This window comes from Erpetoichthys calabaricus, chromosome 12 (assembly GCF_900747795.2).
Source record: "Erpetoichthys calabaricus chromosome 12, fErpCal1.3, whole genome shotgun sequence".
Lineage (NCBI taxonomy): Eukaryota > Metazoa > Chordata > Cladistia > Polypteriformes > Polypteridae > Erpetoichthys > Erpetoichthys calabaricus.
Window position 1 is genome coordinate 40,685,718 of NC_041405.2, and position 18,194 is coordinate 40,703,911.

Here is an 18,194-nt window from a genome sequence, read left to right on the forward strand (position 1 = left end):
CACTTGCATTCCAAACTAAGTAAATAAAGTTCATCCTGTACCAGGATCTGCCCGTACTTCATCTGATAACAAAGGTGTAAATCAAATTTGAACTGACATATTTCCAGAGGCCCCTCTGTCGACTTCTTGAGGCAGAAGTCATAAAATGTACTCAAGCAAGAACACAGAACTGTATATAAATTATTGACTACTCTCATGGACAGAAGTACTTACCACTCAGGAGAAGTTATAAATTCCCTTGAAACAGTCTTCACCATTCTGAGATTTTTCGAACATTCTCTGGCTCTCTCAATTAAAGTCCCACGGCAGCTCTGCTCTTACTACTCCAAAATGACTGAAAAACTCTGAAACCTGCTCTCGGAAACTGAAAAACTATTAATCGGTCTTCCTTAAGGAACTGAATCCGACTAACTCTTCTCTTTGTGAACATGAGAGCTGAGATACAGTTTGGCAAGAAGCCACCACTTCAAGAAGGGAACTTCAGCATCTAAAGTCTTGAACCAGAAAAAGGATTTTTTTTCGATGAAGTGCAGATGACACAGCAAAGGGCCTAACTAATAAAGCACTGCACAAAGGATCATGCATCAAAGAGAAATTGCTCTCCAGTGCAAGAAGAATCTTCCACTTGAAGCCAGAGCAACAACAAAGAAACAACTCCACACAACATTGGACATCATCTTTAAAGACTTGGTATTGTTAAGCTATTTATCTGTAACATGACAAATTAGAAATGTAGTTAACCAGTTAAACAGCCAGCCTCTCTATGTTATATATTTGCCTGTCTAGTCTGTCTGCGTCTTGTCTTATATATCAACATACTTATGCAGTTACCATACTTCTACAATCCTTGTGTTTATCAATAAATTGTATTAGTCTGTTTCTGAAAAGGAGTAACCTTCATTTACTTTGATATAAGTCTAAAGGCCAGAGACCCACCTACTACAATAGAGAGGTGTATGGTAGTAGAAGCCTTACTAAATGATTTGATTAATTATCTGTATTGTTGAAGGCAAAGCTGATCATTAATTAACCAAGTTAAAATATATCTTTCTATTCCTACATTTATTGGTGTCCCTATAGGCACAGCCATCAGCAGTATGTCTGTCTACGGAGAGAGTGTCGACCTTGTCAAGAGGTTTACTTACCTTGGCAGTGACATTCATTCTCTGGTGACTTCCTATGAAGTCAGTAGACAGATTGGAAGAGCATGGGGAGTCATGAGGTCACTGGAAAGGGGTGTGTGGCGCTCCCGATGTCTATGCAAAAGGACGAAGGTCCAAGTCTTTAGAGTCCTGGTGCTTCCTGCCTTGCAATATGGTAGCAAGACATGGACGCTATCCAGTGACCTGAGACGAAGACTGGACTCCTTTGGTACAGTGTCTCTCCGGAAAATTCTTAGGTACCGTTGGTTTGACATGGAGTCCCGAATGAGGCACATTACCTGCATTATGAGGGAGCGTCAGTTACAGCACTACGGCCATGTGACGCGTTTCCCCTAGGGTGATCCAGCTTGTAAGATCTTTATTATTGGGGACCTGAGTGGCTGGACCAGGCCAAGGGGTCGCCCATGTAACACCTGGCTGAGGCAGATAGAGGGTCAGTTCCGAAGGGTGGGACTGGACCACGTGTCTACCTGGGGGATTGCCAACCATGATCTCGAACTGTTTCGTCGTGTAGTGGGCACGGCAACGCATAATACCAGAGCATGCTCTCCAACTTGACTTGACTTGACTATGGGTGGGCATGATACATCACACTCATTACTGCACTATAATATATAATAAAATCTGTTTCTTTTTCTTATTTTTCTTCGTACTCTCATGTTCATCACCTTTCCTTTTCCCCTTACTTCTGAACTCAGCGATTTTTTTTACCTTGCTCATTTTCTTTATATTTATTCTTCTCCTTTTCAGCATGTCCACTTTGAAAAAAATTTGTTGTTGATAATGCAGATGACTTGTGCACAAATATATCAATATGTGAATGCATGCCGTATTGGAGGACAGCTGCTTTCACATTAAAGTTAAATACAGGTCACTTATGCTTATTCATGTGACCCATTGAGGCAGGCAAATCCGATCTGAGCAAAAAATAAGAACTGAGCAATGAGTCTTTTTATGTGAACCTAGCCTAACAGAACCTAATTGTAAACTAACAGAAATAATTATTCTCTAAACTAGAAATTGCTAGAAGCTTCTCACACAAACCAGCTGTAACAAATACTGCATCACAATAAAATACTGAATAAAGAAAGCATACAGACAGAAGGTAGCTATAAAGAGTAATTCTTGTTGAATCAGGCAACCCTTATTAGCATCCAAAGGACTTATCTAGTCCAGACTTATAGATTGAACTCAAAAATTTAACAGAAGATGTTTGCATTGTATTGAATGTTTTTTGAGCCAGAAAGAAAAGGCCAGTTTCCTTGTTAGGTTACATGTACACTACAGGACAGAACATGATGTTTTTTTTTTTTTTAAAACGTTATCTGAAAAGAGTTTGTATTGCCTAAAAATGATTGCTTAACCTGACAATTCACTGTTTTTCACAGACTTACAAAACTATTCTACATACCAGTACTGGTGAATGGGAAACTCTGACTTTGAGTAATCTAATGAAACAAAAAGTAAGTATGTTCTCAAATATTTAAAATATTTACAGTACGCAAGTCATATTGAAATATCAGCATTGCATTTATTTAATTAATTACCCATATTCCATTAACTATCACTCCCTTAAATGTTAGCCAAGAAAAATACAATTTTTTTAAGTTTCTAGCATAGTCTTATTATTGTGCTTTGCAATGTGGTAGAGTAGGTGCAGACTATAAATCTTTTAGGTTGATACGATTTTTTCTCTGCTGCAACAACATCACAACATACAGTAATTGAATGTATGAAAGAAAACCTCTAAAATGTAAAACTAAGTTTTTCAAAATATATACATTAGTAATTCTACAACAATATTTAGTGATACACTTAATCTATAAAGTTAGGAGAAGCAACAGTAATGAGGTAGTAATTGTTTAATGAACAAAAGGAAATGTAAATGCTTTCCAACCTGGTTGTCCTGGTAAGCCATCTCTACCAGGCAGACCTGGCTGTCCTAGGGCTCCTGGCAATCCTGGGCTTCCTGGAAATCCAGGGTTTCCACGGTCACCAGGTGGTCCTGGGATATCTAATCCTGGCGGACCGGGATCTCCTTTTTCCCCATTGAAACCTGGAACACCTGTTTGAATAAGTAGCACTTTACATTAATCAACAGAAAATTTTCAGTACCTATACAAAAAATTAAGAATACATTAAAAATGTCATTACATACTGTATTATGATGAAAAATTGCTGAGAATCTAGCAATTTGTTTAAAGTATCTATAGTTACATATTTTGACAGTAACAGAGTAAAATATTATTCACAAAATATTAATAAATATTTTGGAAGTGCTGGGGGGAAGAAGACCAGGGACATCCGGAGTGCTTCCGGGTGCGCAGCCGGCACTTCCGCCACACTGGGACGGCGGAAGATTGTTGGAAGGCACCTGGAGCACATCTGGGTGGTTATAAAAGGGGCCGCCTCCCTCCATTTGGAAGCTGGAGTCGGGTGAGGAGAAGGACAGAGCTCGGGTGGAGAGGGGAAGAGGCGGCCTGAAGAGAGTGAGGCATAGTGAAAAGGCCTGGACTTGGGGAGAGTTTGGGGTTGTGTGTGCACCTGTAAATAACAAGTATTGTAAAATAAAACACGTGGTGGTGCTTTTAAACATGTCTACCTGTCTGTGTCCGGGTCAGGTTCCACACAATCTACTGTTAGTTGATGGCAAAGTGTGCATTTTAAGTTGTGACAGATGGCCGGGGCCCATGCCTGGCCTGGACGCCCCTGCACCATATGTACCAGGGGGGCAAGGGTGGGAAACCCAGTATCTCCCCCTGGACGCTAGATGGCAGCATCCTTGGGTTGCAGCGGTGCCTTGGACTCCCCTAGGGCTTCATGGGGGTTGGAGTTCTGTGCAGCCCTGTTGGGTTCCGCAGGTGCTGCCAGGGGCTGCTGCAGCAGGATCTGTTGGCCCCTTTTGGGTATTGGTTTCGCCACACCCAGAAGTGCAGCTGGATATCGGCAATCAAGCACCTGGAGCACTTACGGGTACCCAATAAAAGGAGCCAGCGACCACCACTCAGCAGCCAGAGTCGGGTGGAGGAGGACAAGGTTGTCTGGGAGGAGTGGTGGTGCAGAGGAACAGTGTTCTACTTTGGTTTGTTTGTGTTACTTTGGGACTGTGTTGTGGCTGTGGGGACACGGGGAAGATGTGCCCTCCAGCTGAAGAAAATAAAAGATTTCTTGGTTTTTATATGTGCTTCCGTGTCCAGTCTGTGTCGGGCCGGGCGCAATATAGCACCTTTGTTACAAAGTATTATAACTGATTATTTTCATTCTTTTTGTGGAGAATGCTAAGATGCTTGAAATCCATGGGACAAAGTCTTCACATCCTATAAACAATTACACTCTAAATTAAATATTCCAGCAACACATTTATTTCACTACCTACAAATTACAATCTTTGTTAACTAGTAGTACTAGGGTGTTGTACCGTGTTAGCCATTATGAATGTAGAGAAAAGCCAAGCAAAATGACACCTTTTATTGGCTAACTAGAAAGATTACAATATGCAAGCTTTCGAGGCAACTCAGGCCCCTTCTTCAGGCAAGATGTAATCATTAATCTTTGTTAAACAAAACCTACCCAATTTCCCTCACCTCCCACATACCTCTATTCCAGAAGAAATATTGATAAGGTCTTGAGGACTCAGACAGAATTTCCATAATACAGTAATCCCTCCTCCATCGCGGGGGTTGCGTTCCAAAGCCACCCGCGAAGTAGAAACCATATGTTTATATGGTTATTTTTATATTGTCATGCTTGGGTCACAGATTTGCGCAGAAACACAGGTGGTTGTAGAGAGACAGGAACGTTATTCAAACACTGCAAACAAACATTTGTCTCTTTTTCAAAAGTTTAAACTGTGCTCCATGACAAGACAGAGATGACAGTTCTGTCTCACAATTAAAAGAATGCAAACATATCTTCCTCTTCAAAGGAGTGTGTGTCAGGAGCACAGAATGTCACATAGATAGAGAAAACAATCTCTAGCAAACAAATCAATAGGGCTGTTTGGCTTTTAAGTATGCGAAGCACCGCGGCACAAAGCTGTTGAAGGCGGCAGCTCACACCCCCTCCGTCTGGAGCAGAGAAAGAGAGAGAGAGAGAGATAGAGAGAGACAGAGTTTGTTTTTCAATCAAAAATCAATACGTGCCCTTCGAGCTTTTAAGTATGCGAAGCACCGTGCAGCATGTCGCTTCAGGAAGCAGCTGCACAGAAGATAGCAACGTGAAGATAATCTTTCAGCATTTTTAGACGAGCGTCCGTATCGTCTAGGTGTGTGAACAGCCCCCCTGCTCAATCCCCCTATGTCAGGATCAGAGAAAGTCAGCGCAAGAGAGAGAAAAGTAAGTTGGGTAGCTTCTCAGCCATCTGCCAATAGCGTCCCTTGTATGAAATCAACTGGGCAAACCAACTGAGGAAGCATGTACCAGAAATTAAAAGACCCATTGTCCGCAGAAATCCGCGAACCAGCAAAAAATCTGCGATATATATTTAAATATGCTTACATATAAAATCCGCGATGGAGTGAAGCCGCGAAAGGCGAAGCGCGATATAGTGAGGGATTACTGTATATAAAAACATTTTAAAGTCTCTCCCTTTCAAAGATCCCAGAGTACAGCGGGAAAAGTATCTCACTCAACACTCGGAAAAGGAGTGGAAGGTAACAAGGCACAGAATTCACTCGAGCTCCATATACGCAATGCATACAATTATTCAACTTAAAATTATATATCAAGCACATCTCTCTCGTTTAAAATTGTCCAAAATGTTTCCAGGGCAAGATCCAACCTACAAACAATGCATATAATGTTCCAGTCTCATTGGGCCATATGTTTTGTTTCAGACAGCCTCGGTGTCACAATCCCTCCTAACCCATTAACAGTTGTATTTGGTGCACTTCCAGATGGGCTTAAAGTGGAGAAGGACAAACAAACTGTGATTGCCTTTACTTTACTATTGGCATGTAGACTTATCTTGCTTAACTGGAAGAATGATAACTAACTGCTTTTAAGTCAGTGGATAACTGATGTTATATATTATAAATATCAACAATGTACTAACCGGCGCCGCCGAGAGTGGCAGCCTTTTCAGCAGCTCCGTGTATGACTGTATGTGTATGTGTACTTTTCTACTTTTATTTTTCTATTTTTATTTATTGATCACTCCTATCACTTTATTTTATGTGGATTTGTTCACTGGACACACTTACTTTTACAACATGGCCACGGATTTTTACACGCCGAGACTCGCCTATTCAAGTACTCAACTTCGAGCGCTGAGAACAAATGCCAGTGCCAGTGTGGTTCCCTATTTATCCGACGAGGTAAGAAGGCGGTATCGTGGCAGCAGAGCGGGCACTAAGCTAAAAATGAAGCGGCTTGCGAGAAAGTGGCGTTTTAAGCCTTCGGTGCCTTCTGTGATTCTGGGGAATGTGAACTCAATCTCAAATAAGATAGACGAACTGGCTGCGCTGGTGAAAAATATCAGAACCTACAAAGAATGCAGTTTGTTGTGTTTTTGCGAAACTTGGCTAACTAACACCATCCCAGATGCTAATGTGACGCTGGACAAAACATTACCTGCATTCTCCCAGTATGTAGACTGTAACACCCGGGGAAATAAGACTATTCATTTACTGTATGCAAATGTTAAAGACGCATACTGCGCCACCCCGCTGCCTGCGCTTGGGAAAGCAGATCATAACCTGGTTCTGCTTCAGCCTCACTATAAACCAAAAGTGAGAGTCCTACCTGTAACCACACGATCATTCAGGAAGTGGACCCCGGAGGCTGAGAATACTCAGAGAATGTTTTGGAACTACAGACTGGAATATCCTGCAGGGATCTCATAGTGAGAACACTGAGGAAGTTGTTGACTGCACTACTGACTACATCAACTTCTGTATGGACATTGTAGTTCCAGTAAGAACTGTACGCTGCTATGCTAACAACAAGCCATGGATTACAAGTGACATCAAGGGCCTTTTGAACCAGAAGAAAAGGGCTTTTAAAGACGGTGATCAGCATGAGCTCAAGCGCGTGCAGAAGGAACTCCGAGTCCAGCTCAGGGCGGCGAAGGAGCAGTACAGGAGAAAGCTGGAGCAGAAGTTGCAGAATAACAGCTTGGACAGAGGCAGTGGTGCTGTAAGAATTATGTTTCTAGACTTCTCTAGCGCCTTCAACACAACCCAACCTCTGCTCCTTAGGGACAAGCTGATAGAGATGGGATTAGATTCATACCTAGTGGCATGGATCGTGGACTATCTTAAAGACAGACCTCAGTATGTGCGTCTTGGGAACTGCACGTCTGACTTTGTGGTCAGCAACACAGGAGCGCCACAAGGGACTGTACTTTCTCCGGTCCTGTTCAGCCTATATACATCGGACTTCCAATACAACTCGGAGTCCTGCCATGTGCAAAAGTTCGCTGATGACACTGCTATCGTGGGCTGCATCAGGAATGGGCTGGAGGAGGAGTATAGGGACCTAATCAATGACTTTGTTAAATGGTGCGACTCAAACCACCTACAACTGAACACCAGCAAAACCAAGGAGCTGGTGGTGGATTTTAGGAGGCCCAGACCCCTCATAGACCCCGTGATCATCAAAGGTGACTGTGTGTAGATGGTGCAAACCTATAAATATCTGGGAGTGCAGCTGGATGATAAATTAGACTGGACTGCCAATACTGATGCGCTGTGCAAGAAAGGACAGAACCGACTATACTTCCTTAGAAGGCTGGCGTCCTTCAACATCTGCAATAAGATGCTGCAGATGTTCTATCAGACAGTTGTGGCGAGCGCCCTCTTCTACGCGGTGGTGTGCTGGGGAGGCAGCATTAAGAGGAAAGACGCCTCATGCCTGGACAAACTGGTGAGGAAGGCAGGCTCTATTGTTGGCATAGCGCTGGACAGTTTAACATCTGTGGCAGAGCGAAGGGCGCTCAGCAGGCTCCTATCAATTATGGAGAATCCACTGCATCCACTAAATAGTATCATCTCCAGACAGAAGAGCAGCTTCAGCGACAGACTGCTGTCACTGTCCTGCTCCACTGACAGATTGAGGAGATCGTTCCTCCCCCAAACTATGCGACTCTTCAATTCCACCCGGATGGGGGGGGGGGGGGGGGGGGGGTGGGGGGTGGTATGTGTTAAACGTTAACATTTAACATTATACAAAGTTATTGTCTATTTTTCACCTGCATTATTATCATTCTTTAATTTAATATTATTTATTGTATCAGTATGCTGCTGCTGGAGAATTTCCCATTGGGATTAATAAAGTATCTATCTATCTATCTATCTATCTATCTATCTATCTATCTATCTATCTATCTATCTATCTATCTATCTATCTATCTATCTATCTATCTATCTATCTATCTATCTATCATCTAAAATTAGTAAAAATCAAATTCTCACTTAGAGGATCTATACAAAACTTTTTCAAAACTTAGCAGGATCTGATCAATAACATTTCAGAATAAGCATTTAAATTGAGGAAGTGGATTCTCTCCCCTCTTTTTTATTCTATTTATTTCTATTCATTTATTTAGTTACACATTTTTACTACTATTACAGTTTCACTCTGCTGACCTAGCTCCTTTTCTAATGCGTGGGGGTTGTTAAACTTGACTTGCATGTATGGAATGTTATCCGACTTTAATAAAATGTTAAAAATCAGGGTGTTTTCTTAGTAAGTGTAAAATTCAATTTTAACTTCAGTCAATGAAAAGGGGATATGTTAAATTGCAACATTTTGCTGAATTACAGCAAATCACAAGATTTATTATTTTAAAATACATAAAAATATGAATATTACAATATTATTAATTTAGCATCAAAATAAGAAAGATAATGTTGCTCCCATGAATTTCTACCATATAGTGTTTTTCTATTTTTCTTATGCCATCTTATATTTCTAAATATGTACCTGCATTCTAAACTTATCTTCAAAGAACAGTTCTACATAAGTCAGTTTAAACAGCAGTGCTGAGTAAAGCCTTCCAAATTCTATTTGGTCAAGATAGATAATTCCCCTACCCCCACCCCAGTTTCTGCACAATAGTATTAACTATATGCATCGCATGCAACAAATACAAGGATGCCCAGCTGGCAACAGCAAAAGGAGGAAGTCTTTCCCATGAAAAACCTTCGGAGCTGAAACAGTATTGTGCTAGTAAAAGGAGAATGCTTTTATTAAAAGGTATATAAAGAGTCTTAAAATATCAAAGTTTAAGAAGAGGACATAGCTAATGCATATGGCCAAGGGAGGCATCTCTCACAAGTAGTTTCCAATTTCAGGGTATTTTACTGATAGTCTAGAGTAAAGAGACAAACTGTTGGACTGAATTATATAATGAACAGTTTTAAAAAGAATTAGACAGTGTCTCACAGCAATGGAGGAAAATACATTCTGTACACTGTAAAGTAAAAATTTCTTATTTTGAGGGAATATATCTCATATTTTGCCCCAAGAGATTAAATATCTCATGTAGCAATGTACTTGCAAGATTGTTTTTCTCAATTCAAGATAACTGGTCTTAAGCTATCTGATTAAGATATAAAGTGTAATTCCAAGAAAATTTGGACTTAAAAAAAGCACAACTATGAGAGAAAAGCCTGTTATCAACTACAGCGATGAGCATAGTGGGACATATATTGTTATTTCTTTCAAAGGATCTTTGCTGTAGAATAATTAGAAATACAATGACCAAGGTGGTGTCCATAATGAGGACAACAAGGGAAGACAGATATACCTTCAAACATGAGGTTTCTTCAATGGAAAAATTTATAGTTGAGTATTATCCAATGCTACATGCAGCTGAAGATCAAAATTCAATGGGTGAGTTTAACTAAGTAGTTTTTATATGGGTTTTAGACTGAGCAGTCACACCTTGTATTCCCTTATACAGCTTTTAAAAGAGTGCAATCTCATTACAGGAACCTGTCCTTAAACAAATCATGAAAAGGCTACAGAAAATCTGCACACCTCAGAAGCCGCAGGGCTCTATGCCTCAAAGAAAGAAGAGATGTCTCAGCTTCACAGCTGACAAGCCTGATGTTACTGAAATAAAGAATTCAGATGAGACTGTCTCCACTGCATCATCGGGGAATTCTAGTGCTTCAGAGATGCCTGTTAACATGTCACCTTCTATTAGTACCCAAGAAGTTACAGCAGAGAAAGAATGTGAACCATTTGGGAAGTGCACAATAGAGATGGCCATACCACATCTTAGTTCAGGTTGTATAGAAAACACAACTGTTTTAATTGTTCATTTATATGTTTTTGCAGCTGTTGACACAATAGTTGACAGCAACCAAATATAGGCCAGGCACTACAAAACGCTACAGGATTTTTACAAGAAGCCAAAGCCAAATACATTAGCAGTTACTCAGCTTCTTGATCTTGAATTTAATGTTTAATTGGCTTAAAATAATTAATTTTACTATAGCAAATATATCTTAAGGGCAGCCATATAAGAGATGTAGAAGAAACATACATAGAAATCAGTAATCAGACAATTTTCTGATAACTCAGCAATCAGTATTAGCCATGAAACTCTTTAATTGGTGCATCTGTACAGTAGATATTTTATATGTTTAACTGTGGTAAATCATGTGTTATATATTTCCATATGTATTTAAGATATATAGCCTGCAACAAAACACTGTGATAAACAGCGGCCCTGTCTTTATTAAAAATGTCATGGTTAATTTATAATTTTTTCATTAAAAAGGTAGATCACTGGCATTAGATAATGCTTGCACCTATATGTAAGCAAAATAGAAATGCACTCACAACCATTTTATCAACTGTATGAACAAATGGAATGTTGTGGAATTGAATGGTTGATAGACCTGTGTAACTTTATTGTGTGTGAAGGGAGGATACTTTAAGATTGCAAAAGTGTGTACCTGCCAGTATACGAATGAAAGGATGATTCATTGGAATGTAGATCATATTGAACAATCAAGCTTTTAGAGTAGAAAATAAAGGTGACTGAGAGTGTGCTAGAGGAAAGAATCAGTAATCAAGTGAAAGACAGAGAAACGCATTTCAGTTTAATGCCTGGAAACAGAAAAATAGATGCAATATTTTTTTGTCAGGCATATGCAGGAAGTGCATCTGGTGAAGGGAAAGAAGTTGAATTGTGTATTGTAGACCTGGATAATTTATTTGACAGTGTCATTAGAGGTTGTGAGGTGGGCATTGAGAAAGAGTGGAAACACAAACAGTGGTGAGAACTGAAAATGGGCATAGTGAAAGTTTTGAGGTTAAGGTGGGACAAACCATGTATCCATTCTGGGTCCACTGCTTTTTCTTATAATAATGGAGGTGGTTACAAGAGATGTGTTTGAAGTATTAACATTACAACTGTGGCAGGGTAATAACCTCATTTTGAAGACAAATAGTGAAGTGGAAGATACTAAAATGGAAATCTAGCCAAGAAGTAAAAGGCTCAAAGTCAATGCAGAAAACACCAAGGACGATGTGGAGGAGGAGGGAGCTTCAGTGTCTAGCATGTGTGGTAAAGGTTTTGGGAGAAACTCAGTCCTAATTTATGGTTTGTGAGAAGCAGGTTTATAAAAGATGTACTGGGGGAAGGTCTAGTCTTGAGAAAGTATATGAGAAAGATGCAAAAATGATCATGCAGTAACAGAAAATTTGGTAGAGTTGTGAGAAGTACTCTGAAATGTAGAAGTCAATGTATTTGTCAAATGTTTGCTTTGACTAAAGTATTTCAGTTTAAATATACTTAAATAATAAAAAAAACATCTGCTTTCAAGAGTACTCAAATGGTAAAAGTAAAAGTAAATTTTATAATAATGACAAGGTTCAAGGCTTTGTCTAGAGAACATAGTACATTTATTGTATTTTTAAACAACACTTACACAGTATTTGTGCTACAGAAAAACACTGCAGAATAATGAATGAGTGTATATTGCATTGCAGTTAGTGTCATAATGATGACCTGAAGTGGGGTATTACTGAGTGTAGATATGACATGCCTATCCTATTGTGACACCCAGCAGCAGCAGATGAGGCACTCCCACTCCGGACAGAAGAATAATAAAATGACATACAAAAACAGGAATAAAAAAATTAAGTGAGCTGCTCACAACCATATCCTTTGAATAGATACACAATATAAAAGAATTGAGTGAAAGTCAACACAGACTGTGTTTATTATACTTCACTGAAGTAAAGATGGATTTTAGAAGGGCAGTTATTACATTATATAGTAATACAACAATTTCAGAATTGTTATATATCTTTCACAAGAATTCTCTTAAGATAGCTGTGATTTCCTTTGCTAAGTCTGGTACCCAATTTTATCTTTAAATTACACTCAATTTATATTTATAGTCACCTAAAAAGTCACCTGTCAAGTATTAATATTATATAATATTTGTTGCAATAAATTGCTACAGGTAAAACTACATTTAGCTACATTAAATTATGATAATGATGGCGTGAATAAAAAAAAAATATCATAACATTAAATGTATTACCAGGAACACGATGGGGACGTAGCAGCTTATTGTTTCCATTACATCTATATATTTACATTTCATGTTCAATGTTTACACGATACTTTTAAACTGATGATGTATAAATTAAAATGAAATTAATAATAGTTGTTGAAAGAGCATTATATTGAATACAGTTTTTAATATTGTGTACACATTTTTATTTCCATTAATTGAAGTACCACTTTCAATTGCACAATTTTTCTCTTTTTTTTCTTGTCATTGTAAATATCTATACAAACTTTCAATTAAGTAACTCTATTCAAGACTGAACTGTAAATGAAAAAAGTTTGGATGGTTGTTTAAATAAAATGCTACTTACGGTGGAGAAATTTTCTCAAATTTCATAACTGTTTGATGGACGAGGTTGGCACCTACCATCTGGTGTTCAGAGTGGGTTGTTCTTGCTCTGTGGATCTTACCATTTCAAATTTCACACCACTGGATAGCTGAGACCGTGACATTTCCAACAACACCCAAAATGGCTGTGTTTTTTCAAAAGCTGCTGCCCTACCATGCAAATGAACTTCTGATGCCAACCCATTTTGCGTATATTTCATGTTTTGTCACATATAACATTACAAACTAACAGCGAATATAAACATGTTAAATACCAAAATTTTCAGCAGTTTATTTAATTATTTTATAATATATTATATATTAGTAAATTTATTATTTTATACTATTTTAAAACTGATTGTACCTGGTGGGCCAGTAGGCCCTGGAGGGCCAGGTCGACCAGGAGAACCAGCATTTCCAAATCCTGGTGGGCCAGGAGGTCCTCTGGGTCCTGGTTGTCCAGGTAAGCCGGAGTCACCTGATGAAACAAATTTACATTATACAAATCCAAATTCCACAAACATAGCAATAACAGAAATTTTGACATTTCTGTCCATTATTTATGAAGGCTATTATTTATATCAACAACATATCATTGTTTTTTTTATTATGATGTGAATAAAAAATAAATACAGTATATAAATCCATGTTAAACAAATTACCATCATCTTAAGATACAACTCAAAACATGCAACTAATAATAAAATGCTTATAACATTACTAATTTACAAATGTTTCTTTTGAAGCTGCATTTCTGTTTTTCATTAAAATAAAAGATCAATAATGAGGACTAAATAAGTACAATACATATTGTACATTCCAGTCATACACTCATTATCAAAGCAGATTATTCGAATCCAAGAGTTTATCCCAGCAACACTGAGCACAAGACAGGATCTCTGAAAGGGGCACCAGCCATACATTTATGGCCTGGCACACTCATACACATAACTACACTTACTAACATCTGGCCATTTCAGTGTTGGCAAGATGCCTAAAAAACATTTTTTGGGGAGTGAGCTTTAAGTCTATAAAGACACAAGGAAAATGTGCAAACTTCATCGGGTTTCAAACCCAAGACTTTAGAACTGTGACATAGTAGCACTAACCACTTTGTCACCTGAAAAAAATAATAACAACAACAATAAAATTCTTCATTTATTACCTTTTGGTCCTGAGACCCCATCGAAGCCTGGCCTACCAGGTAGACCTGGACTTCCTGGGAATCCAGAATCTCCTTTTGGTCCTGGTTGTCCTTTAATGCCTGCTGGACCTGGTGGACCCTGTGTTCCAGGAAGACCAAATCCTGGCTCACCCTGAAAACAAGAAAAAAAAAACACATTAAATGGCAAAATCATGCACACATGATCAAATCGGGCAAACTTAGAGACACCAATGATATTGACATGTAAGCCTTTGGATTATGGGTAAAACCAATAAAATGACAGAGATGTTGATCGATTCACATGGATATTTTCATTTAATGAAGCATCATATTCAGGTAGTGGAAGGATATAATATCCTGTGCTTTCTATACTGATGAAAGCACCTATTACTGCCACTTGTCATGAATGCACCATTATCGGCCAGTGTGAAGTGCAAATTTATATTTTAATTAACATTAACTTAAAAGTAATCATATTCAAAAGTAGCTGTGTTACCGTCTTTGCCTAGGAAATTTCCTAAGACAATGTGAGCGGGTTATACTGTAGTGCTGTTAGCTGTATATTCGAAGTACAATGTAACCGAGTACTTTTCTTTATAATATGTTATTTTATTTAAAGTAGTTAATATTATTAGTTGACTGGAGCTCCTTGCTCTTGAACATGCAACATTCAGTACAATTGCCTAAGAGTAAAAAATTTGTACCATAGATCAATCCTTGCAACTTGGGATTGACCTTAGGTTTGGGTCATTGGAAAACACAATTTTATAGGAGAATGTATTCTTTTGAACTCAAACAGGTAACTAGTAGGAAAAATAGGAATTTGGGGTATAAATATAATTTCGCTCTGTACCACTTCCTGTAAAAAAGTTGCTTCAATCAGACCTGAATGTAATATTTTGATCTGTAATCTTGTACTGTCACAAAGTTTTGTAGGGTTTAGAGCAAAAGCAATATAAACCGAACCATGGTTTACTTCAACTTATTACATACAGCATTGACTTTTATAGGCTGAACATTTATGTGGGAGTTACCCTGAAATTAACATTTTAAACAATGTACACCGCCATCCACCACCCAGTTATTCGAAGTATATGTACTATATATACTGTAAGCACAATCAACAATTCACAGTCAAGAGTCCCCCTACGAATTTGTATATGTTTTATAATGCCTTGCCAAGAGTACAATGGAAGCTAACAGAATAAGGAGTACCTTGTGTACCCAAGGAGGCAGCTTGCTAAGGATGTCTACTTTAAGCTTTGCTGAACTTTTGTCCTTCCCCCTCACTTCTGGCGGAGGCCCTAACTTGCATAAGGCGTCAGCCCCGTTTCTCTACACGATTCCTTCCCTTCCTTCTCACCAAAATGACATGGTCCCTAATACTAGCATTATTACCAAGATATACAGACAGTTAAAAAAACAGATTTCTTTTTCTGTAATGCTGATCTTTAATAAAGTGTTAGTTATGGAGGAATATGTTGGACAAAATTACATACAAATCTATAATAATAAAAGGCAAAGCCCTCACTGACTGACTGACTGACTCACTCATCACTAATTCTCCAACTTCCCGTGTAGGTGGAAGGCTGAAATTTGGCAGGCTCACTCCTTACAGCTTACTTACAAAAGTTAGGCAGGTTTAATTTCGAAATTCAAAGCGTAATGGTCATAACTGGAACATATTTTTTGTCCATACACTGTAATGGAGGAGGCGGAGTCACGTATCGCGTCATCACGCCTCCTACGTAATCACGTGAACTAAAAACAAGGAAGACATTTACAGCACGAGTCACACGCGGGAACGAAGGTAAATGACGTAAATTTTTGACTGTCTTTTAATACTGTGTAAGCATACATATTAACACATGTGCAATTAAACGTGTGCATTTACGGGGTGATTTCTCAGGCTTAAAAGCTCACCTTTTATCAAACGCGGGAAGAAAGGTAACTGACGTTTTTCACTGTCTTTTAATACTGTGTAACCATACATATTAACACATGTCCAATTAAACGTGTGCATTTACGGGGTGATTTGTCAGGCTTAAAAGCTCGCCTTTTACTAAAAAGGTAAATGCAAAACTATTTTCAATCAGTTTATTGAAACGCTCCCGTTAAGGATTGCAATAACATATTCGCGAGATAAAAGAACGAAGTAGGGGGAAATGGAGGAACAGCCGCAAACAGCGAACAGCAAAAAATTAATTAAACAATTGAGAACGGAGCGAGTTAAGCGTACAAGCAGGTTCATAAGGGAAACAAAGCACAGTGTAAAACGTAAGTTTCAATTAAGTTTATAGAAACGCTCCCGCTGCGGATTGCAATAACATATTCGCGAGATAAAAGTTTAATGAGAAGACACGAGGTATAAACGAACCACACGCCGTGGCGCAACGTTAGGGGCAACAGTTTCAACCATTCTATGATCTGCTTCTCGCAACTGAAAGACGGCACATGGCGGATGTTAGCCGACTTGCTGACCGCAACGTTAGGGGCTTCAACTATGGCGCTGACGCCACATCTCAGTGCCAACACTTTGCAGACTGTACTTAAAAGACACGCCCTCCTCACTGGACAGTTAAAAACACCAATCAAACTAACGATGACATCAAGTATTACCCAATCCAAAGTAGGAAAGGAGGCATCTTCATAAAATGCGTGGTGGGATGATTTGCATGAGACGCTGCTTTAAAAAAAAAATGATAAAAAAAATACGGGATAAATCCCGTCCAGTATTGATTCAAAACGGGACGCGCAATTTCATTCTCAAACGCGGCACGATTCCGTATTTTAAAGGACGGGTGGCAACCCTACAGTGCCAGGTAACCACCCATACAATCAGATTGTGATTCAGACTAGGAATGCAATGAATGTAATTACCCCGATCTACATACAAGGCGAAAGTCTTGCAACATTCAAAGATGATGGTTTGGGATAAGTACACCATACAACATAAAAGAGCTTATGAAGCCTTGAACCGAAAAAAGCAAGATCTCAGAGATCGTAAAAAAAAAAATAGGAGGTAATGTCGTTTTACTCGCTGTAGATTTTAGTCAAACATTACCAGTTATTCCACGAGGGAGACCAGCAGATGAACTCAACGCATGTTTAAAATCCATGCTTCTCCCACGCTCGGTTATATGTCGCGTGTTCTCGGGTAGGTGCACCAAAAAATGTATACATTTAAGCATGTAATGGGCAAACAAAAAATGAGGTATACCCGAAGGCACTGCAGTAGTACTTCATGTAACTTTACTTCTTAAATGTTAATGTTTTACTGTTTAATAATTTATACGCTTCTTATATGTTGTTCAAATTCTTTTATCAAAATACCACTGACAGCGCAATGCACGATAACATGGAGTGAATACACCATACGCATCCGCCCACGGCTGCCCTGCTGTGCGCAGATAGGAGTTGATTCTACAATAAAATAAAATAAAAATAAAAAGAGTAAAACAATCATCACCCATAAAGCGTGTGTGTGTGTATATATATGTTGATATGTGGATGTGTATATGTATATATATATATATATATATGTAGATATGTATATATATGTGTATATGTATATATATGTTTATATGTGTGTGTGTGTATTTTATATATATAAAACACAGCAACACTCATAACAATGACAACACAATTACATTGACAATCATGTTACGTTATTTTTAAAATGTTTCCTTTTTTTTTCATAACCTCTTTAACACACTACTTCTCCGCTGCGAAGCGCGGGTATTTTGCTAGTAAACAAATAAATAAATGTGTAAATAAATATAAAATTTAGTCCAATAAATTAGCAACACTCAATAATAAATGAGCATAAATGAGCATTAGGAAATCTGTTTTATATTGCTTGTTTATTTAACTCTTTAATTATTTCTTCATTCATTTATTTCATTGACACCATACACAACATGAATACACCTTGAAATAATAACTGTCATTTCCACTCATCAAAAATGAGAGGGTGGGCTCTGGCAAGTACTGTGTTTTGGG

At 38.5% G+C, this 18,194-nt stretch overlaps 1 protein-coding gene across 1 annotated transcript in view; it reads right to left on the reverse strand.

The window, feature by feature from the left end:
- col4a5 (collagen, type IV, alpha 5 (Alport syndrome)) overlaps positions 1-18,194 on the reverse strand; it is a 456,319-nt gene that overhangs the window by 174,551 nt on the left and 263,574 nt on the right. Inside the window, exons 30-32 of the mRNA XM_028815432.2 lie at positions 14,193-14,343; positions 13,392-13,505; positions 3,061-3,228 (exon numbers count right to left, since the gene is read on the reverse strand). Of these exons, the coding sequence (XP_028671265.2) occupies positions 3,061-3,228; positions 13,392-13,505; positions 14,193-14,343 (433 nt within the window). The remainder of the gene's footprint in view (positions 1-3,060; positions 3,229-13,391; positions 13,506-14,192; positions 14,344-18,194) is intronic.